The 26,224-nt window shown below is 41.9% G+C and overlaps 1 protein-coding gene and 1 long non-coding RNA gene across 3 annotated transcripts; one reads left to right on the top strand and one right to left on the bottom strand.

Annotated features, from left to right (window-relative positions):
* Nucleotides 1-244: 244 nt before the first annotated feature.
* On the top strand, nucleotides 245-4,673 carry LOC123137656 (uncharacterized). Of its 2 annotated transcripts, XR_006468442.1 has the most exons (4): nucleotides 245-707; nucleotides 1,174-1,311; nucleotides 3,171-3,258; nucleotides 4,399-4,673. It is a non-coding gene; the product is annotated as an uncharacterized lncRNA (long non-coding RNA). The 2 variants fall into 2 exon arrangements; XR_006468441.1 differs by lacking the exon at nucleotides 3,171-3,258 and having other exon boundaries at nucleotides 246-707.
* A 6,247-nt stretch (nucleotides 4,674-10,920) lies between these two features.
* On the bottom strand, nucleotides 10,921-25,785 carry LOC123137655 (protein argonaute 1A). The gene is made up of 23 exons (XM_044557479.1): nucleotides 25,426-25,785; nucleotides 17,007-17,692; nucleotides 16,710-16,930; nucleotides 16,488-16,637; nucleotides 16,274-16,407; nucleotides 15,378-15,487; nucleotides 15,149-15,255; nucleotides 14,917-15,055; nucleotides 14,656-14,772; nucleotides 14,122-14,229; nucleotides 13,909-13,980; nucleotides 13,683-13,805; nucleotides 13,403-13,568; nucleotides 13,178-13,299; nucleotides 12,946-13,083; nucleotides 12,624-12,766; nucleotides 12,383-12,445; nucleotides 12,252-12,315; nucleotides 12,034-12,172; nucleotides 11,836-11,909; nucleotides 11,655-11,749; nucleotides 11,538-11,569; nucleotides 10,921-11,429 (listed from the first exon to the last, which is right to left on the bottom strand). Exons 1-23 carry the CDS (start codon nucleotides 25,466-25,468, stop codon nucleotides 11,218-11,220), a joined length of 3,258 nt encoding a protein of 1,085 aa, XP_044413414.1. The 5' UTR covers nucleotides 25,469-25,785; the 3' UTR covers nucleotides 10,921-11,217.
* Nucleotides 25,786-26,224: the final 439 nt, after the last annotated feature.

Raw genomic sequence — 26,224 nt, 5'->3', positions numbered from 1 at the left:
GCGCAACGCGGAAGAACCCTAGGCGGCGGTAGCGGTGAATTACGATCACGATCACGTCGATCTCGCAACGTGCATGCGGCAATGTGATCAGAAGATGGGAACGGTGCTTCCTAGGCCTCATACCCGGATGGGGCTTGCCTGCTCCCGTCGGGTGCTCCCATCCGTGCTCCCCATCGCTAATTTTTCATCTAACGGCAGCGCCAGTTTCCCTTCCCTGCGTGCCTTTTTTTCTGTAAAAAAAAATCACGAAGCTCCTGTATTCCCGTTTGCCCCAATACGTATTCGTTCCTCCTCTTTCGCCTTCCCTGCCGACAATCGACCGTGGGGAGCGGAGGCATCGAGTGGATCTGCTACCGCCCCGTGCCGTCGTCGCGGCCTCCAGCGGGAGGTCCGCCGGCGTGAAAGGAGGAGTGCGGCAAGCCCGAGTTCGGCTGAAGCTTCTGTCGCAGCTATGGCGCCGCGCCCGTCCCGGATTGCGGCTTCTCCCGTCGCAAGACCGGCTCCCCATCTTGATTCGTCCTCGCGCCAAAGGCCATGTCTTGGAGTTGCCGGCAGCCATGGTGGAGCTCGGGTCGGGATAGTGGAGGTAGTGGTGGTGGCTGTTGTGCAGAGGCCGCGGCGAGCGACGAGGGCGGCCGCCATCCAGCGGGTCTTCGGGGCCCCGACACCATTCACGCAGCTGCCGACCTCGCCTGCTGCGCGCCATGGTCAGTACGGGAACTCACCGTAGCTCTCTTTCACCCTCCTCTCTACTGTTTTGTTCAGAATACAGATGTATCCTCTGGTTTCTTTGCCATTCAGTTCACATCTGACCAAGTCAACAGCTAACTACTACCAATTAAGCGCACATGCAAATCGGGGCCTTGCAAATTAATTTGTTCCATACAGTGATTCGTTATAAGCTCAAATTATGTGATTGCAAAATTATAGACCGAAATTAGTTTCTACATGTCCTGGATACCTAGTTAGCTGACTGTTTTCTGCGTGCTGAAGGTGCTCAATTTGATATTTCTTTAAAGACGTTTAATTTTAGAGGCAACAAGATACACAGTTCAAACACAGTGGATTCGTACATGGGAATATGTTTCATTGCACAAAATGCTGATGGTTTCGTTTACTGGTTGAAAATAAACTGAAATTAATATAGCTACTGATGGTGATATTTGCATACAGGATGAGACCACAGTTCAACTAAGTGAACAAACTACTCCTTAGATCGATGCATGCAAAGTCATATGGTTGGATTGATCCTCATCCAGGTGACAATGGCGCTCCATTACCATGGTCATCGACTACTGGTCTGTTTGTCAGGTTAACAAACAAATCTATGATGTTGGTAATAGTACAGTTTTTACATGATGCTAACCAAGCCTATTCAATACATGACAGATAATACTATTTTCATATTTATCACAGTCACAAATTGCTTATTCAATTACTTGCTGATTGATATAAATAGTCTCCTTCAATACATGGTCATATACTCATAGGTTCTAATAGAATTGCACACAAGTACATGAAACAAAAATTTATAACATTGATTAAGCTAGCTTTTGTTGTTGGGAGAATGGTGGATCTTGTCCTGGCATCATTGTCGGGGTAGAGGTACCACTGGTAGGATTTTGTTGCTGGAAAAATGATAGATTCTGTCCAGGCATCATCATACGGGTAGAGGTACCACCGGTAGGAGTCTGTTGTTGAAAGAATGATAGATTCTGTTCCGGCATCATCGTAGGGCTAGAGGTACCAATGGTAGGATTTTGTTGTTGGAAGAATGGTAGATTCTGTCCTGTCATCATCATAGGGGTACAAGTACCACTGGTAGGAGTCTGTTGTTGGAAGAGTAATAGATTTTGTCCTGGCATCATCGTAGGGGTCGACAGACCAATGGATTGTTGCAGACTTGGGTTGTAATGTGCTAAATAGGGGTACACATGATTTGGCGAAGCTCCCAGATGAACCTATGCAGATAAATAGCAAAGCTTAGGTCATAGGTGATTGAAAATGAAAAATACTTTAAAAAGTATACTTCTTATACCATTTGGGTTGGGTTGTACTGTGGTAGATACCCAGGCATTTGGTTTGTCAAAGGCATTTCAGGTCGTTGTTGTAAAGAATGGTCTGCCTTCTTTTTCTTCTTTGTTTTTGCTTTCTCCGAGCCACCAGCGGGTCTTCCTGATCCTGGTACAATATTTTCTCCGAATTGACACTATGGAAATTAATAGCAAAGCTTAGTGTCGCAGCAGTTTGAAAAGGAGATAAAGTCAAAAAGCTTAGATTTCTTGTACCATTAAGATTGGGTTATTCGTAGGCATTTCATTTGAGAAAGGCATTTCAGGTTGTAGTTGTAAAGAATCATCTATCTTCTTTTTCTTCGTTGTTTTTGCTTTCTCCAAGCCACCAACGGGTCTCACTGACCCTCGTACAGTCTTCTCCTTTACCTTCATACCTCTTGGCATGTGAAGCCCCTCGTTATGCTTTGAAACTCTAGTGGAGTCGATGTTCAGACCTGCAACCGTAAAATTAAATGCAAGTCTTACTTTGAAAATACTCTATGCAACTACTAGTATAGTATATAAATATATACCTTGTGAAACAGAGGAGTCACCCAAATCCGGATTTGGGTCTGGATCAACTCTAATTTTCAAGCTTTGCTCCACATCTCGTGCTAGCTGCTCTGCGCATTTAGCAGCCATATCATATGTTTCATCGGACTCTGCAGCGCGAGCAGCTATGTGGATAAACATTCTGCACAAGTCCTTGTAAAAGTTTGAAATTCTTGCTTTTAGATCCTCGTGCAAATTGCGATTGCTTGTTATCTCTAGCACTTTCGCATCAATTGTCCATCTTTTCAATATATATTGTTCAGGGATATGCTTGATATTATTAATATCAAGTATCTTTAAGCAATGAGAGCAGAGGATTCCAGCAAATTCAAACTTCTTGCAACTGCAATTGACCTTTTCTTCGTTTGGATAAAAACTGACAACATGCTCACGTTGCGTTCCATGAAATTTTACTGTATAAACCTTCTTCTCTTTATCACTTGAATCACAAAGAAATGTGTCATAGTTTAGGGTCCGAAGCACTTGCTCCTGAAACATCTTGAATATTGCGGGAGTATATGTAGTTGCGGCTTGCCTTAACACATAGCTACCTTCTGCCTTCAGCTTGGGAGTACTTTGTGAGGCCTTGAAGTCACACTTGACCTCTACAAATCTTTTATCCGCAACTAGGCGCTCAAAATGCTGGAAAAAAGTAAGCATGTCATATTTAATACTAATGTACTGCTTTAGTTCATTATTCATGCTTTCACTTCTTTGGGTAGTGCTCATGTGGGCTGAGAATGTATTTCTGCCATACACTAGTGCCCATTGCTCCCTTTTCTCAAACAACCTTTGCAGCCACGTATTGTCACCTAGTCCATATCTGTCTAGCATATCTTCAGGTGCAAACCCAAGATTTGGAAGTCCACATGCTTCTTTGGCCATAAGATCAATAGTTGCTTTATTCGAAATGCCTACAGACTTTGCGACCTCAGCGCTTGCTATTTGTGCTTCCGTCACTTTTCTTTGGGATCTTAAGTATAAGGCCATGTCTCCAGTAGCAAGATTATGATTATGTGCAGCCTCAAATTCATACACATAATATAATCTGTTTTTGAGACTTATCTTCATATGGGCTTGACAGCCACATCGTGTTGCGGGCCTACTGTAACTGAAAGAATCCTCTCTCTTATCTTCTGCACGGAATCCTGTCAATTGAAATAAGTATCTTAGTGATACCAATAGTAATATAACCAAATCAAAATACAAGCAGCCCATACCTTGACGGGAGCATGTAAATGTTCTTTGTTGTATCACGGGAGAATTCTTTACTTTATGGTGACTCCCTCTTCGGATGCTAAAACCGATAGCCTTTGCATACTTGTTATAAAAGGAGTAAGCTTCCTCTTCAGATACAAATTGCATGCCAACCTTTGGTATCCTTTCATCAACGCAATCTGTTGCATTGCTAGGAGCAGTTTCATGCACATCCTATATGAATCAGTATTAGCTTTAGTTAATACTCATATGTTTGGCAGTTAGATTTGTGAAACAACACACTAATTGAATACTACGTGTACACTAAATTATTTTTCAACTCCCAGAATCTAAGTCAATTGTAGAAGATCATAATGTTGATTTTGTGAAACTAATATTGATTATGGCTAAAACAACAATCAGACATCTGATTTTATTATGTACAGTAGGCCTGGAAAGAATAACATATTCTTGTATATATAAGTGAAATAACATGATTGACCTGACAAAGTAAGTTGTGCAGAACTGCTATTCCTTTTGTGTCAGATTTGCATAGATCTTATACAATCATCAACATTTTTGATTTGTTCTTCAGCAGAGGAAATGGTGCAACTAGTTCAACAAGAAGGACAAGAATAATGAAAAGAGGAGATAAAGAAGAATACGAGTCAGATTTCTTACTTTTGGTCCTGAAGATCCATTGCCGTGTTCATGGTTCTCATGACCACTGCTTGAAGAAGCCATAGAGGACAATGATTTCCTTACTTTAAACCTCGGATCGCTTGATATTTGCAGACTTTGCTATCTGCCTGAATTTGGTTTGTGGATGCAATCAGGCTCCAGATTGAAATCTCTTCCGCCTGGTATTTAGGATCTTGTGTTTGTAAAGTTTTGCCTCGTGCCTCTGTTTTCTATATTGGCGCCAAAATAGTTAGATTGGCGGACATTTTCCCTCCAGAAACAGTTGTGGATATTACGTGAGGGACTGAGGGCGAGGGATATACGGGAATACGGGAGCTCGGGTATTTTTTTGGCAGAAAAGGCACGCGGGGAAGGGAAACTGGCGCTGCCGTTAGATGAAAAATTAGCGATAGGGAGCACGGATGGGAGCACCCGACGGGAGCAGGCAAGCCCCGTCCCTCATACCCAGTAGCATCTGGTCTGATCCGCCCCACCTCAGAACCCACATGCTAGGCCACATACCCAGGCATGCAAAATCCGAGACGGCCCGCTTGTCAACAGGCCCAGGTTGGCCCAGCATATGATTCAAACGGGACTCCTTGGTCGCCCGGATCTCAGCCGCTGTGCTGATCACCGGCGCCGGCGGCGCCGCCACCGACCTAACCTTCCTCTTCTTCTTTCTAACCACACGAGTCCAGGAATCCGGCAAGAAGAAATCTGACAAAGTGATTGGTTTGATACATACCTTGGGTAGAGGGCCTTTCCAGGGCCGGATCACAGAAGCCGCCGTCCTCCGGTGAATAATCCGTGAACCACCTCCACCTTGTCCTCGGAGCGCAGACCTTGCCGCGCTGGATCATCAATCGGCATGACATCATCCACAATCGTGGCCACTTCCTCCTCCGAATACCCGGGATTGAACGCCTCACATATCACGTCCGAAGGCGTCAACGAGTACACCTCCGGCGAGTCTCCGGCGCGATGCCCGTCGTCTTCGTCCTCATCGTCTGACTCCGCGAGAGCCCAGAACCTCCCGCCGACGTGCCTTGCACCAGGGACGACGGACGCCGGCATCCAGATCATGGCGATCGCCGTGGGCGTCGCCCGTGTCACCCCTGTTGCGCGAGTCATAAATCTCTACCCTGGCGGTGCTAGATAGAAGGCAACCCTTTCACCTATTTTTTCTCGTTCTGTGTAGCCCCTGTCGCCCAAGAAAAAGGCAGGATGACTTTAGGGACATACACTGTTTTAATCTAGCTTTATTGTCTAAACAATCTTGATGCTTGATGGATAACTCGGAGTCCCTATATGCTACAATTCTCATAACTAAGTACTACCCTGATAGTGATTTGCTAATTGTCCCATTAAAGAAGAAGGCATCTTACACTTGGCAAAGCATCATGGAGGGGGTGAAAACACTCAAACTGGAATATGTATGCCGTGTTGGAGAAGGACAAAACGTTAATATTTGGAAAGATGCAAAGGATCTCGCAATCCCCCGATAGATTACCAATTACTAGACGTACTAATCAGTTATTATCCAAGGTGTCTGGCCTGATTGATCCAACATCCGGTCAATGGGATGAACAACTCATCTAGCAAACATTTTGGCCGGTAGACATGAGACATATTTTGTCCATCTCGTTGCCAACATATGAAATGTCAGATTATTTGGCTTGGAACTTGACTAAATCTGGGACCTTTTCATTGAAATATGCATACTATGCGGTATGGAAGGACCAGCACGGAGCTAAGGTCCCGAGGTGTAGCATTGCCGGTGCTATGACCATAAACCTTATTTGGGAGACTATGTGGAGCATGGCATGTCTGTCAAAAGTGAAAATCTTCATATGGAGGACCCTTCAAGGTACCCTGCCGTGTTGTGCTGCTCTCGCTGATACGTATATGAAGGTTAATACAAAATGCCCGGCATGTGAAGGAGTTGAGAGTGTCAAACAAATTTTATTCCAATGTCAAAAAGCAAAACAAATCTGGTCTGGATGGGCCCGAGGGATGTTATTAAGCATGCCTGCACTATTGATCTTGCGGAGAAGCAGTGTTAGAATATCTCCTATCTATCCCTACAAATGAAGCTACAGTCCTTGGGTAGGGCAGTTCAAACCAAATTGTGGTTGTGGCGGCTAGGTATTTTTGGTGGGAAAGGATGAAATTTGTTCATGGTGAGCAGACACGACAATCAGCGCAAATTATTTTGGCAATCCATGCGCTAGTATCGACTTTTTCTGCGACATGCTCCCTTTCTGCCAAAATTACAAGAAATGGTTGGACTAGACCGATTAATGGATATGTGAATTCAATGTAGATGCCTCTTGTGATTCACATACTCTCGAAGGTATAGTGGGTGAAGTAATTTGTTTTCTTGGCGGCAAGGAATAATCAATCTGGTGGATGTGTTGATGTTCATACGGCAGAATCTTTGCCCTTACGATATGGTCTGAATCTAGCCCAAACCTGGTGGATGTGTTGATGCTCAAAGTTGATCGTTAACTCAGATAATTCTGATGTTAAAACTTGCAATGCAAGAAGGTGGCAATTTCTCCGGGTTCGCGGCTGCCATTATTGATGGCTGTTATCATATGGCTCGGGATTTTTCTCATGTTCGTTGTGAGCATTGTCATAGAAAAGGTAATAGCGTAGCTCATGAATTTGCTATAATTGCTAAATTTCTACACCTAGTACCTGGTTTGATGAGCCTCCTAGTGCCATCACCCCTATGCTTGTATGATGCTACTTTGATTACTGCTCCCTCCGTGCTAAAAGAAACCACAACACTTATATTAGGACAGAGGGAGTACTTAATAAAGGGGTATTGAGATGTCAAAAGAAAAACAGCCATTATTGTGGTGTATTCTCTTTGTGACCGGCTAGCGACCGACGAGGTGACTAAATTTTCAATTTGGTCAGTCAATTTTTTATTATTCAGTCTGGGATTAAAGGGCCGAGATTAAGAATCACGTGAGGGAACTACTAAAGGCATGCATGCGATTGGGAATAAAGTGAATAGTACATACACACATACAAGCGAGCCTGTGCTCGTTGTGTTTGACGTAACAGCTTTATGAAACACAACTTTCACTGTTTTTATTACGCTAACAAGCATTATTTCACTATTTTCTAAAAAACAAACGTCACAACTAAGAAACACTTCCATTTTCTTAACTTTACTGATTTAAGATGGCCCTTTAACAATGATGAAAGACCGCCCTTGTGCAAAGCATAGTCAAATTAAAAATTACATACAATTTAAACAGAAATTGCATGTTTTTATATAAGCTAGAATAAGCATATAAAAATGAAGTTTCCTAAGAAGGAAAGAATTAGTTGCATTTGTACCATTAAAGAAGAAATAAAATGAAATAAAAAGTAAAGCAAAATTAAAATAATTAAGTTTTTAAGAAAGAATGATTTAGTGACATTGGTATTACCTTTTAAGAAGAAATAAAATGAGAAAAGAAAACGAAGAAAAAGGGCTGGTTGCCTAAAATTCTAATACTTGTGCTGGTGACACCTTCAAAAATAAATGAAAAAAGTGAAGTTTTCTATGAAAGAGTGAATTTGTAGAATTGGTAGTACCCTTAAAAGGAAAGAAAATATAAAAATAAATCAAATAATGACAACTTTTGCACACAAATTACACAGAAATTGCACTTTTATAATTTGCGAAAAGAAGCATATAATATTGGATTTTTTTCCAACAAACGAAGATTCCTAAGAAGGAAAGAATTAGTGGCTTTAGTATTACCATTAAGAAGAAAGAAATTAAATTAAAAATAAAAATAAAATCAAAATAATGCAGTTTTCTAAGGAAGAATCAATTAGTGGCATTGGTACTACCGTTCAAGGAGACATAAATGAAACAAAAAATTAAAAAAATAAAGTTTCCTAAGAAGAATGAATTAGTGGCACTTGGTATTACCCTTTAAGAAAAAAGAAAATGGTAAAAGTAAACATATACTGACAAAATTTGCGCACATTTTACAGATAACTGCTTTTTTCTATATGGAAGAATAAACATGTCATAGTGAATTTAAGAAGAAAAAGGAATTTTCGTAAGAAATAATTAATTAGTGTAATTGATATTATGATTAAAGAAGAAATAAAATTAAAATAAAACAAAATCGAAATAATGAAGTTTGCTAAGAAAAAATAAATTAGTGACTTTGGTATTAACCTTTAAGAAGAAAGACCATGTAAAATAATAAAATGAATAATGAAAAACTATGCCCACAACGTACACAAAAAATTCTTCCTTTTCATAATATGCAAGGATAAGCATATAATAGTGTAATTTCAAAAAATAACCTTTTTCTAAGAAGGATGAATTATATGCATTCGTATTACCATTAAATAAGAAATAAAATTAAATCAAACCAAAATAAAAATAAAAATAATGAAGGTTCCTAAAATGAATGAATTAGTCGCTTTGGTATTACCCTTTAAGAAGAAAGAAAATGAAACTACAAAATAATCAAAATAATTTTTTTCATAAAGAATGAATTAGTGCCAAGAGGTAAAAATAAAAACAAAATCAAAATAATGAAGATTTCTAAGAAAGATTGAGTTAGGGCCTGTTCGGCAACTGCCCAGCTCCTGGCTTCTCTGAATCAGCGGGCGAAGCTGGGCCGAACAGGTCAGCTCCCAGAAGCTAGCTTCCCAGATCTAAGGCGGATCGTAGTACAAAAACTGGGAGCGAGTGTTTCGTGGATCCCAGAAATCGCAGAAGCTGGAGTTCGAGTTATTTACCGTGAGATGCCACCGCCAAGTGAAAGAAAACGCTTCGTGCAAGGAAGAATAGAACGCAGCACATACCTTCGCTCCCTAACAGACCAGAATCTAGCTTAATGGGCCAGCCGGCTACCAGCCCAAGACTAGCGAACTGGGATCTAGGAATTCTGTTGCCGAACGGTTTTTCCAATCCACTATTTTCGTCCGGAAGCTGGAGGTGAGATCGAGAAGCCGGATTTGAGGATTTCCGGGAGCTGGGCAGTTGCCGAACAGGCCCTTAGTGGCTTTGATATTACCGTTTACGATGAAAGAAAATGAAATAAAAACTAAAGGAAAATTAAAAAATGAAGGTTTGAAGAAATAATGAATTAGTGGCTTTGGTATTGCCTTTTAAGAAGAAGAAAATAAAAAAATAAAATAACAAGGTTTTTTAAGAAAAATACGATTTAGTGCCACTGATATTACCCTTTAAGAAGAAAGAAAAATAATCTAAAACAAAAATCAAATTACTAACATTTTCTAAGAAAGAATGAATTAGTGGCATTGCTATTACCCTTTAAGAAATAAATAAAATCTAAAATGCTATCATAGAAACTCCACACTGTAGACAAAAATTGAGGTTTTTTAGTATAGAATTTTTGCAAAAAATAAGTTTCCAACGAAAGAATTAATTAGCAGCATTGATATCACCTTAAAGAAAAAAGGGAAATGAAATAGAACTAAAATTTTAAATAATAAATTGTTATAAGAAAGAATTGGTTAGTAGCATTGGTATTACCACTTAAGAAACATGCACAGAACTTTGCACTGAAATTGCACTTAATACGCAAAGATTAATCATATAATAGTGCAATTCTGACACATATTCTATACTATTTGTGTGCATATATTTACACTCGCCCAACATCACAAAAATATCCACAAAATAATAAAAACATGTAATAGAAGAAAATAAAAAAGAAAAGAAAAAACAGATTAAAAACATAAAAAACAAAGGGAGAAAGGAGAAGGCTACGTCGTACCTAGTAATCGGCTTTGACCCGTTAAGGAATCGACTGACCCAAATATGTGGTTAGTCGTTTCTCAAAAAAAACATGTGGCCAATCAATTTAACACAGCCCAAACACCTCAGAGAACCAACTAGAAAAAAAACTAACAGCACGAATCGCAAAGCAATATCAAGGGCACACAAAATCGACTGGCCCAAAATAAAGTTTCGGGTAACTTTCATGTCACTGCGTGCTTGCACACGGTGAGAACCTTTTCAGTCCTTTACCAGATGTGCGTGTGGAAAATATCTATACCGCTCATGGTCACGGGTGCATTCGAGTTGTGCGATATCGATCTCAGTGCGGCGCGCACACCATGCACGAGAAGCTAGACGTGCGATCCCTCTTGCTACCATTGTTCTTTGTTCTGTTCCCGTTCTTTTTTAAATTGGGTAGATCCGTAGGTCTTTTTGGCCTTCAATTTTGTTCGTGTATTGCAGGGGCACTTTAGACAAACAAGTACTGCATTGCACGCACAGCAGAGCAGAGATTGTGCTGGTTTCTAAATAAAAGTACTACTCTGGTACGTACTTGGTAGGGGTCCGTCTGGACTGAAGCGTGGCTGTACTTACTGGTCACAGCGTAATAAGTTCTTGTCTATACAAGTCTTCCGTCCAAGTAGGGAAATATATACATTCGCAAAAATAAATGTGGGGAAATATTATATAGGGTCTTCGTGGTAGCATTACATGGAATCTTCAAAGTTACAAATCTGGACGGATGTTTGAATGTGCAGGCCAATAATGTGTTCAAGACAAACAGGGCAATGTCATTTGAAAATCTGTAGGGGGCGAAGAGGAATTGAGATGTTCAGGTTGCACAGGAAACATGGCAGCACTGATACACATATACACTCATGTGATGAATGAGGATTGCTTTTGTGCCGCAAAGAAAGGATTGGCAAATCAGCATGTAATTCAGTTGGGATCCTAAACTTATCAGCAGTAAAACATGACACGCTTCACGTTTTCCTTGAGGTCGGGCAGAGGCTTAACAGCGACATTCCCTGCAGCTCTACTACCGCCGCGTGCACCAGCAGGGGCACGGCTTGTCGTGGCGCCGCTCGGGACCGAGCCACCGTCGGAGGTATCCGGTTCCATGTAGAACCGAGCTCGAAAAGCGGCGAGGTGAGCATAGTATGCCGGAGGCACTGCACATGAAACCAGCACAGTGAGAATAATGCTATACAAGAAAGTCGATGATTTTCAACATCAACTAGATCTAGCCGAATGGAGGTTTTGATGCATCCGTTGCTTACCAATCGATACAGAACGGGTGCACCTTGCGTAGCTGCAAACAATAGGGGCAATTAACGGTCAAGTTTACTGATCATAAGCATAAAAATCGGAACAGGATTAGCGTGACGGTAACTTACGTGTAGCACAAGTTGTTCGTGAGAGTCTGCAAACCGTCCGCGGTAAAATTGTTCTCATCCCAAAGGACATGGTAATGCGCAGGGCGGCTTGTTCCCTGAAAGTAATGTAATGTAAGGTTAGATCAAGTCCATCCCATCAAGTGAAGAATGCTCTCATTTCTACCTGTACAGGAAAACTGACCTGAATACCAGCATGGCTACAAAGGTAGAAATCAAACTCGATAGGATGGCATATCTTTGAATCAACCACGGTACCTAATAAAACAAGATATAAGATGGTAACTAAAAGTGGACTCTGAGTTCAGTAATTGAGCTTTCATGCATAGAGTAGAGAAGCTACACAAAGAAAGTAAACTCACTAACAAGGCAAACAACTCACCAGGCAGTATGTTTCCACTTTTTGTATCAACACTTCGCTGATCGTTGTGGTTATTAGCAAATAGCCGTGTATGATGGCGCTTCTGGACCACCACAAAGGTAACAGGTGGCTGATAATTGGACTCCAAGGATGCGCACGCCTAGGTTTGTTAAACAACAAAAATGTTCAGACTCCATGCAGATCTCATGCGAGAATATTTAGAGAAAACACAACCTCACCTTTCTAATCGCATCAAGCTCATACAACAGAACCTGATAGAACTGTCCTTCGCTAACACCATCCCTGAAAAAAAAATGTGTGAGGTTCTATACAATAACGCCAATCGGACATGCTTAAATTAAGATAGTACCTATAGAATATGATCCTTTGGGGCTTCTGTCCAGTTGATCTATGGAAGGAAAGGAGAAGTTCTCTGCATAGTCAATAGAACATGTATATTCAGGTATTGAGGTGCAAGTGAACAAGATTCAGCTCTTAACTCCTAGCGACGGGCATTAATATCTATATATCCTCTGTGTGTTAAATTTGTAAAGTATTACACGCATACCATTCAAACAATATTCAGGTATTACAAGTGAACAAGATCATACCTAACCATTCCACCATTTACAGTCCCTTTCTGAGGATCTTGCCATACTTTAAAAAGATCTTGTATCAACTCCTGGCGACGGGTTTGTGCACTCACCAATCCAGCATACTTGGTGACCTCGGGCCAATCTTGAGAAGCAACAACCTGCATGAGCATAAAATCATTTACAAATCATCGGATGCCCAGCATGACGAGAACATGACAACAGTAAAACTGAAAAGCGGATGCTTGGCATAGAAAGAGCAAACTTTCGCCCAGAATATAAGTTTTACTACAAAATAATGCATGCATAATGATTTAAGATTAACATGTTATGCACCTACAGCTGCGATGGAAGGGCTAGAATCTTCTCCAGGATGAGGATGGGTAACATCAGCACCAAATATAATGGTTGGTCTGTCACTAACAAGGGGAATTCTCCTTGACAAAGCATCAACAAGTACAGTATTTCTCCCTCCCACCTAAAGAGTAAAGGAATGTGAACATCAGGTATAGAAGGAAAATAACTACAAAGACCAGGTTGGTAGTAGACAGAAGCCACAGAACAGGACAAACCTTAACATTGATTTTAAGGGCGACGTTTGCGAGATACTGTGGTGTCGTCTTTTTAACATGTTTCGTGAGACAGCATTGAGAGATCAATCCAAGATTTGTCTCGCATATTCTTTTAAGATTACCTGAGGGAATGATAAGAACAACACAGCGTCAAAAATTGATAAGAATAATAGTTAGTATTTTGATTACATAATATACTAGTTATCTTTTAATTAGAAGGCGTACCATAAAGAGAACCATTAATGTCAGGTAAAATTGCAATGAGCAGGTCAAGTTCCCTGCCCAGTGGTTTCAGAGCACTCATAGCATCTTGATAGTGTGCCTTGAGTGCTCTTTCTACATGATCAGGTCTCGTACATAAAGGAGGAAGCAGAGGTTCCTTTGAGAAGTCCTGTGGTGAGAGGATATGAAGCATATGAGAAAGAGGACATTAAGACAACTGAATGTAAATGAACACGTTGAGAAAGAGATGTCTGGAGACAGTGTTTAGATAATATAGGCCTACCATTCCAGATATTTCGCACATGTCAGCCAGCTGACGACAGAAACTCCTCGCTGCACTATCTTGGACATTCCGAGCAAAGTTAATGCATATCCACTCCTTAACTCTCCCACCATTGACCATTTTCTGCAGCCAAATATTGGAAGCATAAAATTGCATAGCATTTTGAAACAAATATTGGAAGAGATACACAGGAATACCGTTTATAATGAAGGATTTAAGAGCATACCTTATTCCTCATATTCCACTGGCCAATTCTTGGCAAGACATCCTTCTCTCTGCCACTATCGTGGTACTTAAGCTAATAGATAAAAAAACAGTAATCAGACATCCAGGGAAAGGTGTAACATATAAAATAGTGAGTTCAAAGATGTCAACCATGTGTTGAAACATCTAACTTACTCTAGGGGAGGTAGGACATGTGTTGAAACATTTAACTTACTCTAGGGGGAGGTAGGACTCGAGCTTCAACTGATGCAAGACGTTCATCAATCCTTATACCAAACTCCCGCGCATATGGATCCTCATGGTATGCATTGTGATTCACCGTCTGGTAACCAGAACAAAACGAGAAACAGGTTCAACATGGAAGCCATTCTTGTTGTAGGAAGAGAATAGAACTGACTATGATTATATGCAAGAAAAATGATAAATACATGGCCATTTGTAGTGCTATACCACAAGGAGCAATTGACTACCATCAAGCCACCTTAACCAGATTCTAGTTGCAATAGACATGTTCTCAAATATCACTACCAAGTCCAAATTAGCGTAAGAAAAAGGAAAACAGGTCCAGTAGAGTAGATAAATAAATAATAGGAAATTGGACGAGCTTATATACATAGCTGAAAGCATGTGTGGCTAAACCCAGAAACTGACCATGGCTAAAAATAACAAAGAAATCCACATAATACTACAGTGAAACAGAAATAAATCAGTTTAAAATAGTTCACACCACAAGATGCGGCAAAGTTACCTGCAAAATGTCCAGCTCCCGCTGTTGGGGATGCTGGCAGGTCATTTTAAGAAGAGCGGTTATCTGCTTCTCATTCAGTCGTTTCGAGTAACGCTGTCCCTCGACAATCTTACATACCTTCAAGGTAAAAGGAGGCAGCATATGACATGAAATAGATGTTTCTATAACTCTTTAACTCTACGTAGCATGCCAAAAGTTTTTACTATTTAATATGTTAGAAAAGTATGACATGAGATAATACAGGTTGTTTAGGATACCAACCTCCATCGGAAGAAAATTTGGTCTCTGTTGGTTACCCACTTGCAAGCAAGGCAAAGTGGTGTGCTGAATGTTAAATCCATAAGTCTCCTGAAAGTACTTCAATACTGTCTTAACAGTACCATGGTCATCTATAGGGAAACTGTCACATGCCAAACCAAGGAAGCGCAACAATCAAACTAACACTGCAATGGACATAATAGAGGCTTCACATCTAGGTAAGGGAACTACATACGTTAATTCTCTTGTTGCTTGTGAGGTAAGGCCAAATATACGATACTTTCTGCGCATATTGCCTCTATGTGTGACCTCAACCTTTACACCTCGTAGAGCCTTCTTGATCTGACCGGTGAAAAGGAAGGAAGCTTGTCAAGTAAAGAGTGAGCACAGAGCTACGAATTAAGCATGTACTTGAAAACAGAGTAAAACATAAAACAATGTGATAGTCGATAGAATAACCTTACCTTCACACGGTCAGCATCTGATAATGGTCTGACTGAGACGTTTCTGTTCAAGAGTTGTGCAACGAAATCAATCACAGGAAGAGGCTCAATGAACGCTGTAGATGACATATCTGCAAGCGAAAATGTCAAGCTATTTCAAGATGCTAGAGAAGACCAGAATCAATTTAAAGAATCAATTTAATGACTTCTCACACTATATGATTCATATCTTAGGACTGGGACTGGACTGAACATGGAAAAAGTTTTATCCACCAAGCATGGCAAGTGACAAAAACATCTAAACATAAATACGACATCTAAGATCCAAGGTTTCCAAAAAATAAACACTCTCCTAATATTGGTTGCCATTTACCATGACACTCAAATATGATATTGTGTTTTTTCAACCATTAATCTGCAAAACTGTAGAACAGAGATGCTATTAAATTTGTAGGAGATTATAAGGATATGGCCATATGGGCACCGGGCACGGACGGAGAGGGCAGTACAATTGCAGACAATTTTTTGATATTGATGGCTCCTATATTTTTTCTCTCAACATTATTAATCTATTGGAACAAACACGGCTGATGTATCTGTAATTTATGAACTTTACATACATTTGTTCACTAGCTACTAATCATCCTAGAAGCAAGAGGCCAGAGTAGGGAAATCTTAGCGGATGGAAATTTTAAACTTCGTTGTAGTAAAAGCTATATGTACCAATAGCCATCCCCTTAAGTTATAGTAATTCACAAGAAGCAAGCAATAGTTATCAGTAGCTAACTATTTCATCTACTATGAGTTATACTGATAGGAAAGTATTCTTAAAATGGTCATTATTCTAAAGTGAAAACAATGATTGTTCTTCTAATAGTGGTACTACGGATTGTGAAGATAAAGAGTTGGGATCTAACCAATATTCAGTGAAAGTCCCATCTGTGTGGGCCGTATGCTCTGGTAAAAACCACGCCAACTTTCCAAGCCATCACCAAGTTGCTGGCGCCTCCCTAAGTTTGGTGAATAAAATGACCTGGCAACTGGGGAATACCTAAACATGAAAAGTGAAGAAATGTTCAACAGCTGTGCAAAAAGAATAATATCATACATCCACATGGGGGAAAAGATTACCTTGCAGTAGGTAATTCACGTAGAACAATGTCAAGCACTTGAATAGCTTCTTGAGGAGCATCTGGTTGCTTCCCAGCTAGAAACATAGCTAAATGATGGAGATCGGCACGCGCGGCGAATTTGATGACGACCATAAAATGTTTTTCGCGCCTTAAGATAAGGACATATATCAGCAAGGAACATAAACTGTATCAGCTCACGGATATGTCCAGAATAGCAAACCTTTGTGCAACTTGCGCACCACCAAGTTTATCATCCTCGTCCTGCAGAACAATATTAAAGGTCCTAGAAGTAAATGGCAATGGTCCAGCAGTATATAGGCTCTTCCTTCCATCATAGGCAGGAAGGCGACCACCCAAAAGAGAATGCCTGTAGAGTGTTACAAGTTGTCCTATGATAGCACGATTGACGCCACGGGAAGGAATGTCTGGAGTTATAGACACCTGATGTGATATCAAATGAAACTCATGAGAAGAACATATTATATGTTCAAGAAGTTCTGTGAGAATGAGGCCTTACATCATACTGGTGAAGATCTTTATCAGGCAATTCAGCAGAGAAATGATTTGCTTTCACGATGCACCTACTGCCAAATGTACCCTTGCCAGGCCGCACTGGAAATCTTACTGATTTAGTCGACGATGGCGCTGATTGGATACCCTGTCTAGAGGAACTTTGACGCGGGATATCAAGTTGCTGAAACTGTAACTGGACTTGTCCGGTGTTCATCTCAACATGTAGTGAGGATGAGCCAGTTTCGGGTGGTGAAGGTGTAAGCACCGGAACTTGGTTCTGGATTTGTGGAGCTTGGTGCAGTTCGGGAAGTGTTACTGATGGTGTAGCAGGAACTCCGCGTCCATGACTTCCACTCCTATGCCCGTCATGGTATGGTTGTGGTGTTCCTCTTTGGCGTGGGGCACCATGGCCATAATACTCACGTGCTTGATACTTAACAGGACCACCAAATGGATGATGTGATGCTGGATCCTGAAAATGTCCACCACATCTCAGGTGTTGTCCACCACCACGACCACCTTGTTGAGAATATTGAGTATTGGCATGTAGCCAATCGCCACCTCCATGCTGTTGATCTCTCTCAACCCGCTGCGATGGATCCTGACCAGGGGTTCTTGGAGCATTGCGAGTTTCAGTACTTCCCCGCGCGCTAGGGGGGGTATATCTTTTATTTTTCACCATAGTTAAAGCTGCAAGGTGAAGCAAATAGTTAAGATGAAGACTAAACAATAACCAGAAGGCATAGAAAGATGAAGACTAAAGAGTATCAAGACAGATAACACAATGACCAAGCACAAACTAGAATAAAGAGAATGGGAAATGATTAGCATTTTGCGTAGAACTGAAGAGCACTACATGTGCTAAATATTATGGCCTAAACTGGAAGACAGGATTTGCAATTCTTTTCAGGAAGCAGCGGGCAGAGTAACATATTCTTTATCAAAAGGAAAAACAAACTGAATCTTGTTGTCCAAAGCGAAACTAACAAAAAGAAACTTGTTTATATGTCATCAAACAGTGTCCACTTAAATCATACGCTACTAGAAATCCCTCAATTGCTTATGTTCCACTCAGCCACCAACTTCCTCGTTATTTCCATCATAGTTCACTTTGTTAAAGTCCTCTGATCCCTCAAAAAAAAGTTGAAGTCCTCAGTTAATTGGATCAGTGTCCCCTTTTCCCCTCAGTGGTGCATAAACAAGTTTAGTGTTGGTACTTCGTGGCATCGTACTGCTGCTGCCGTGTATCCTAATGTATTGACTTGCTCCTGCTGCTGTGTGCAAGCAGTGCTTGGTTGCAATTATTCATGGAACTTTGTTTACAATTTGAACATGGCAACTGCAAAACTCTTGCATTTTTCTACGGAAACATGAATGCATTTTGTTTTCAACATGAAACCACCATGGAAACACAAAAATTTGCACATGGCAACACAAACAAAACTGAGTATAATCACAGCCACATGACATTTTAACATGTGAGTTCAACATGAAAATTTACCATTTTCAGTACCAACATGGCAAATCTAAAAAATAAATTCTAGGATACTCATATCTGAACTTTCACATGAATAATTGCATGCGGCACTTTATTGAAGTCACAGTTAAGATACAAGTCCATAACATGGCTTATTCAACCGTGACAATGAACGAAATTCATTCTGCAGGTATGGAAAGGAAAAAAAAATCTTGCCGTGGCGGAGTCGCTGGGCGTTGGCCTTGCTGTTGAGGTCGGGGGGCACGCTCTCGCTGTCATGGCGGCCAAGCGCGGCCTTGATGGACAAGGCGTGAAGGCTGACGGCATGGGGTAGGGCAACGTGGAGCGGCGCCAATCATTCCCCCAGCCGTCAAGGGAAGAAGACGAGTCGCTGGAGCGGCCATCATGGTCTCTAGGGTTTGGGGGAGATGGGGCCGCCTGGAGGAGGCTCACCGGTCGCGCTGGCTGGGGTAGGAGCCGCCATGGCGGTGTGCACGGGCGGCAGACCGCAGAGGGGGGAATTTTGGAGATTGTTGACTAGCCGACTGATTTTTTTCTTTTTTCGGTCCGTTGGATTGACCACCGCTATCCGGAAAAAGCCTATACACATGGATCCGGCTTGCCTGCTTCCTCCCCATGCTCTCATCTGTGCTTCCATTTCATTCTACGGTTGTCTTTTTTCCTTTTTTCTTTCTAATTTAATCATCTCCATCCTGAATTTAAGGGGGTGGGGCTGGGCCTTATTTTATTCCAATCAAATCATGCCACGTATGCGGGAGCATGGATGGGCACACACGCGGGGAGCAGGCAAGTCTCGTCCTATACACATAGGTATAGCAGTAGCGCTGGTTAAAATAGGGCGCTACTGCTAATTTATAGTAGCGTGTTCATTCAAAGCACGCTATAGCTCAAACGTTAGCAGTAGCGCATGTTCGAAAACAAGCGTTACCACTATAATTTTCACGGCTTAGCCGATAGGCTACACATAGTAGTACCGATCCAACCGCGCTACCGCTACTTCCTTTGTAGCAACGCGTTTTTTTCTAAACTCGCTACTGCTAAAGGATATAAAATTAAATGGAAAGCAAATAGAAAGGTAATTGAAAATGAAAGAAATGGAATAAGGTGAAAGGAAAAAAATGTGAAGAAAAATAAATGAAAAAAAAAAGAGTAGCAGTAGAGTGTATATCAGAACGCGTTGTAGCTAACGTAGCAGTAGCGCGCTTTCTAGAAATCATTATTCAGAATTAACCACCCGCCGGCTCAAATTTTGGCTAAGTCCTCCATTCCCCCCCCTCCCTTCCCCACTCCTCTGTCGCCGCCGCCCGAGCCTGCCCTCACCGCCGCCGCCCGCCCTCAACCTCAGCGCCGCCGCTCTCGACCTCACCATCGCCGCCCTCGACCTCACCGCCGCCGCCCGAGCCCGCCCTGCACCGCCGCCTCCCGATCCCGAGCCCGCCCTCGCTGCCCCTACCTCTCCGTCGCCGAGCACCTCCCCGCCACCGTCTCTCCCCTCTTTGTAAGCCCCCCACCCCTCCCCACCCCCTTTCTCTCTGCTTAATTAGTTAGTACTAGATGTTTTTTAGTAGTAGTAGATGTTAATTTAGGGTTCATAGATAATGATTTTTAGTAGTTGAGCTAGTTTAGTTTTAGTTGAACTAGTTTAGTAAGTAAATTAATAAACCAGTTGAACTAGTTGAATTAATAGAACTAATGTATTTTTAGTAAGTAAATTAATAATCTAGTTGAACTAGTTTAGTTTTAGTTGAACTAGTTTAGTAAGTAAATTAATATAACTAGTTGAACTGCTTTATTTTAGAAAAAACTAGTTTTTTCTATTTATAGTAAGTTTATATTTAGTAAGAACTAGTTGAATTAATAGAACTAGTTGAACATGTCATATTTGTTGTTATTTTTTTAGTTTAAGCAATTATTCGGAATTTATTAGTGATAACTTATAGGGTTTTTGCTTTTGCATAAATCAAGGAGCCCCTCCATCACCCCCTTCGTCGTCCCCGTCATCGACCCCCTCCGACCTCGAGGTGAGACCTTCCAAATCTCCATGTATATCTTGTGTTGCTCATATAGGATATGTGGTTGCCCAAGTGGCCGGTCATGTTCAGGTTACACCTCCGAGTGGCCTATGTTTTGCCAGAGTGTTGATTAATTTCCGTTCCGGCAAATTTCAGGCGCTCGATATGTCCTTTTTTAGCAAAGGTCATGCCGGATTTTTCCGTGAATTCTGGCATGACTTGTGCTAGAATATGTACAAGTTTAATCTTTGAATTATGAACGTAGGAAATGTCGTACTCGGACGACGACGGTCTCCCAGGGGAGTGCAGCTGGTGCCACGACGATCGAGGTATGTGCGACAGGTTCGTTGAGTTGGACGAAGATCGGCGCTTCAGCATTAAGCTCGAGGAGACATTCGATATTGAAACGATACGCAACAACGACAAGTGTTTTTTTCGTAATTAAGCATGACTTCAACTATTTCAACTTCTAATTTTCATCTTTTATAATTCGACTAGCTTATCTCATGCCATACAAGACGCTATGTCTTGGAGAGGATGGGTTTTGAAGACCATGAAAATTTTGAAACAAAGAAAATACACCTAAGGACCCATCATGATATGGATTTTGAAGTAAATCTGTGCAATGCTCAGAGCATAACCCATTTTGGTTGCTAAAATTGGGAAGTACTTTGCAAAATGTATGGTTTTTATGTGGGTATGATTGTCACCATGGATCTTGGTGATCCTGACATTGAGCAAGACAATATGAACATTTGGGTCCTTGTTGATACGCTTACGATTCTACCGCAATGTGAGTTTTTCAAACATAGTTATTAACTAATTTATATTGTTTATTTCAAAATAGTTGACAACTTATTTCCATTGACAGCTTATTTTGATTCTTCAAAGAATGTGCGGAAGATGGTAGACAAAACTCATTACACTGAAGGCTCCGAATTAACTTATAAGGAGAAAAGTCATCTGATCGCTTATTGTACTTATCTTGAGGATTACAATACCTATTATCGAAGTCCTCCAAATTATGGTGAATACGTGCCACTAGTGCATGTGTTGAACCATGGTAACTTCTATGGAGATATCCTGGTAAGATTTTTTACTATTACGACATCCGTGCATCTTTTGCATACTTCTAAAACTAGTACATCATTGCTAACTATGAAGTTATTACTATATTTTTCAACAGAAAATCCCGATGAATTGTGTGCCTCATCTGATGTATCTGAATGGTCGCCTTAGAGTTCTGAACATACTACCAGGTCAATCTAGGAAGCTCACCTGTGCATATCGGATTTCTAAAACTGGTGATCACATGCTCATCAAAGAATGGAAAAAATGTTTGGACATTCGAGGTTCTTGGAAGTAACATTAAGCGAAAGGCAAGAATTGAAGACAGGATAATCTCCATTCTCCATAATGGAGAGTCAGGGGCTATCTTGTTTTTTGCTATTTTACCTTAGAGAATGTAGTAGGTCTTATGAGGTACAATATGTTTATTATGTGGTACAATGTGTTAGAATTGATGATGAGGAGTACTTGTGATTACGACTAGTGACCAATTTGCTATGTGATGTCATTGATGAAAACGATGATCTTGAGGAGGTGTTATATGACAATGATGTATTATGATGATAAGTTGTTAATGATATGATGATGATGATGATGATATTTATTATATCATTGGATAAAAGAACCGCAGATTAGTTTTAAGTGGATGGACATCCATTTGAAACTAGTCCACGGTTCTTTCACCCCGTGATGTAATAACTTATTATGATGTAAAAACAATCTCTAAATTCCTGTTGTATGAAAACTTGTGTGAAGGTGTATGAATACAACATGAAATAAAAAGAAATAAAATATGAAATAATAGTAGCAACGCGGGAAGGGAGAAGAGCTACTACTAATTACAAGTAGCGCTCCTCCGGGAAATCGCTAGTACTAAGTCGATTTAGCAGTAGAGTGGGTTGAGGCACGCTACTGCTAAGCTTTAGTTGTAGCCCGTACTAGTAGCGCCCTAGCCCGTGCTACTGATAGGCCTAAAACCCTCGCTGCTGCTAGGTTTTTCCCTAGTAGTGCACAACCGTTGTAAATCCAACGGCTGCGGTATCGTCTTCCTCCTCCCGATCTTCAACCGTATCATCACCGGCAATTCCGCGTGCCGCCTCGTCCTCTTTAAATCGTCACCTCAGTTGTGTCACGACCCCTGGCCTTCGTTCCATATCCGGCACACCAGCTCCAGCATCGATAACCTCGCACTTGTACCCCTTAAACCTTCGCCTCGCTTCCATCTAGGATGTCGCATTTAGCTGCGATGTCGTCGACTCCAAAATTTGACTGACATGCTGAAATTTTTCCCGTGCATGATAAAAGCAACACATGATTAATATTTGGGAATTGATCTTTTGACTTACTTTCACTTTGACATTTTGCTTTACATAACATTACATTTGCCCAACCTTTCTTTTTATTTTTGATATTTGATCTCTTGGCCTTTTTGAATATATATTTTTCACATCAAATGAGGCGCCTGTGTAATAGCAAACACTGTGAATTTTTGGGATCTAATCCTTTGCCCTACTTTTTTTACCTTGACAATTTACCCTTTTTATTTTTTATATCCGATCTCTTAGTTTTTTGAATATATTTTTATTCCTTTCACATTATGTGAACGTTTTGGATCAAAGTTCGATGACCAAATACCCCTACAGTCGATTTTTTGGAGGTAGTTGATTCTCCTTCTTATTCATAATGTCCATTTTTTTCGCAATGGAGGAAGCAAATGACTTGTGCACAAGCGCCCTTTACTTATAGTTAAGCTCCTTGGTGAAGTAGACCTCCTTGTTTCAACGAAATGTGTCACATATAGCCGTCTCCATCCAAGTGGTTTGGTCGGTGCATCCTGGTTGTGATTGCTCTATCAATGGTCACCTAAATCGCCACCTCACTCAGCATCGTTTTACAAGTCGTTGTCTCTATGTAGTTCGTGTCCGTCTAATTCACCACCTCAATGAACGTTGCCGCCTCGCCGCTCCAAGTCGTGTAGACACCCGCTGCCTCTATGCAGTTCATAGTCGGTCGATTCGCCGCACCAACGAACGTCGCCGCCTAGCTTATTGTCCCACCACTTGATCTTAGTGTGTCTAGTTATTCATCGTCATCGGAAGATTAGTTGGGAGTGGAGGGGGAGGGGGGAGCAAACAAGAAAGGGAAGGGCGTGGCCAAGTAAATAGTGTTAGTGGTATTATCGACATTTCGGGCAGGGCCAACCTGTCATAGGGCAAAATGTCGAAGTAAAGTTGGGCAAATGATCCATCTGCAATGTTTCGAGGACAAATTATAAAAGGATGGATTGTTGAAGATTAAATCCCCTGAATCTTTAGGGGTTGCGGCACGGATGCATGAGCAAATTTTTTTCTTTTAGGGCACGAGCAATGGTAGCAGCACCAGGTGTTGCCCCAGTGCACTCCATCTCAGCGAGAGAAGACAAGACCACCGTTGTGAGACATTGTTTACTCAACGCTAGCCACCCTCTTAGTGGGACCCGTCCTCTATTATTTACGCAAGCAAGGGGCACGAGCAAGGTCATCCTGGCCACTTTCTCTTGCTTTTTCCTCTTTCTCTCACTTTTGTCAGCCAAGAGACGGGTTCTTCTGCAGGAGACCGCTTTGGTCTGCAAGCATCAGGTTCATATGAGCTGGACTGTAGAATCCGACGTGGATAGCTGGAGCATCTGTCCAGAGTGGAGCGATGGCCATGCCCTTAGGAAAAAGAAGGTTAGAACCCCGGCCTCTGCATCATCACAATGCATATAACCATCTTTACTAAAAAAGCATGAGCAATTGGTAGGGTGCTATGCAAAAGTTCCACTAAACAAGAGAAACTGACATGGATAGAGCCCCAACATCATAAATCCATAACCATTTAGACCTCGAACTGGTTGAACTTGTTTTCAGCCGTAACACTATGGTGTGTGATCTGTCAACGTCGTTTGGGAGGGAGGAATTTCATAGGATAGAATTTCTATAGAAAAAAAATTCTTTGGTGTCCTTTGGTTTATAGAAATGAATTCATGTTCATATGAGGATTGGTTTCTATGTGGCTCGGCTGGGGCTTCCGAATGTGTTTCGGCTTCCGGCTATTGATGTTAGGATTACGTGAGTGGTCTGGATAGTGGCCCGGCTAGCTCTCTTTCATCATATTGGATAGGAGTAGTGGCATATGTTGCCAAGATGGTGGATTCAGGCACATTGATGTAATACTTTGTATGGTCATCGTGAATAATCAATAAAGTGGCCGTATGCATCTTCCAGATGCAGAGGCCGGGGGTCATCCTCCTTTTCTAAAAAAAAAAATCTCCCATATTTTAAAGAAAAATATATTAGCCTAGATCAGTGGAAAAAAAAATCTATCCCATGAACCAAATGACATTTCTTTTACTATTCCATATACGTCGTCTTATTTTGTAAGTTTTCTATTTCTACGACAATCCTATCAGAACGGTCTAGCACCGATCGAAACACTCGACGCGCGGCAGCGGTGAAAAGCAGCTCGTACTAACTGATTACGTGATCCATCTCGCACGTCATTCATCTCATGATCGGATAAAAGACAGCATCCGCAAATCAGCTATTACTTGAAGAGACAGGAGATCAACAGCGTCCATGTATTGTTTGCAACCTCTGACAGTCTGATCATCCATCAGAAGACGAGCAAGAACAGCACCACCCGGACAATCTCGTAGAGACTCGACGAGCCAAAACAACGCAGACAGTTTTGCAAGCGGACAGAGGAAGCAGCAAACACTATTTGATCATCGGAATCGTACCCGTAGTCCATTTGCACTACTACATAATAGAGCTGCCAGCCTGAGCAAAACCATGCGCAGGAAGTAAAATGCGAAGCATCCATACCTTGATCATGGGGGGAGTACCCGCTGTCCGTCCGGGAGGCCATAGTCGCGGTGCGTTACGCCGTCGAAGCTGAGCCGCGCCGCGCTCGAAAGTTCCCGGCAGGCCGGCCGCCTCCAGCAATGGCAGATCGGTCCCGAATCCGCAGCGGACGATGAAACGAAAGGGAGGAGGGAGACGTGAAGGGGGGAGATGCGATGCGATGCGGGCGTTGGTGTTGTTAATAATTCTTATAGATAGGTAGATAGCATTTGTATTTGCTGGTGGGTGGGCGCCTGCTGTACGTCCCTCTCACTCATTGGTCTCCTTGGCGCGCAGAGAGAAGACAGTCGCGCAATGTGGCGGCTGATGCGATACCGCACGTAGAGCCATCGCGAGTCGCTGCTAGCGCACGGGGGCGCCAACAGGACGGCGATCGGCCTCATTGGCCATTGCTTGCTTAATTTGGCACTTGCGGCTTAACAAATCGGCCTAGCTCGGCCCGGTCGGGGCTTAATTGGTTCGTGCGCTCCTCGCTGGCGTGTACTAGGTGACCACGACAGGCGCGGACTTGGAGCTTTGGGAGGCGTCCGGTTCTACCTGTCAGCGTCTCGCTCGGGTAGTTCCGACTAGGTCGCAGCAGTAGTTGTATACTGGGCCGACTGATCACTAGCTTTTTTCCTTCTTTTTTTTGAGTGGAGACTGATCACTAGCTGATGGTTCATGTGCGCTCTCGCTCGCCCGGGCCGCTCATTATTGGTCGTCGTGGGGTTGATAACCCGATGGCCAATTTATTAGCAAGTGGTGCTTATCCTCCTCTGGG

Source organism: Triticum aestivum, chromosome 6B (genome assembly GCF_018294505.1).
Source record: "Triticum aestivum cultivar Chinese Spring chromosome 6B, IWGSC CS RefSeq v2.1, whole genome shotgun sequence".
Taxonomy (NCBI): Eukaryota; Viridiplantae; Streptophyta; class Magnoliopsida; order Poales; family Poaceae; genus Triticum; species Triticum aestivum.
The sequence above is the reverse complement of the archived record's forward strand: the minus strand, read 5'-3'. Positions and strand labels throughout refer to the sequence as shown.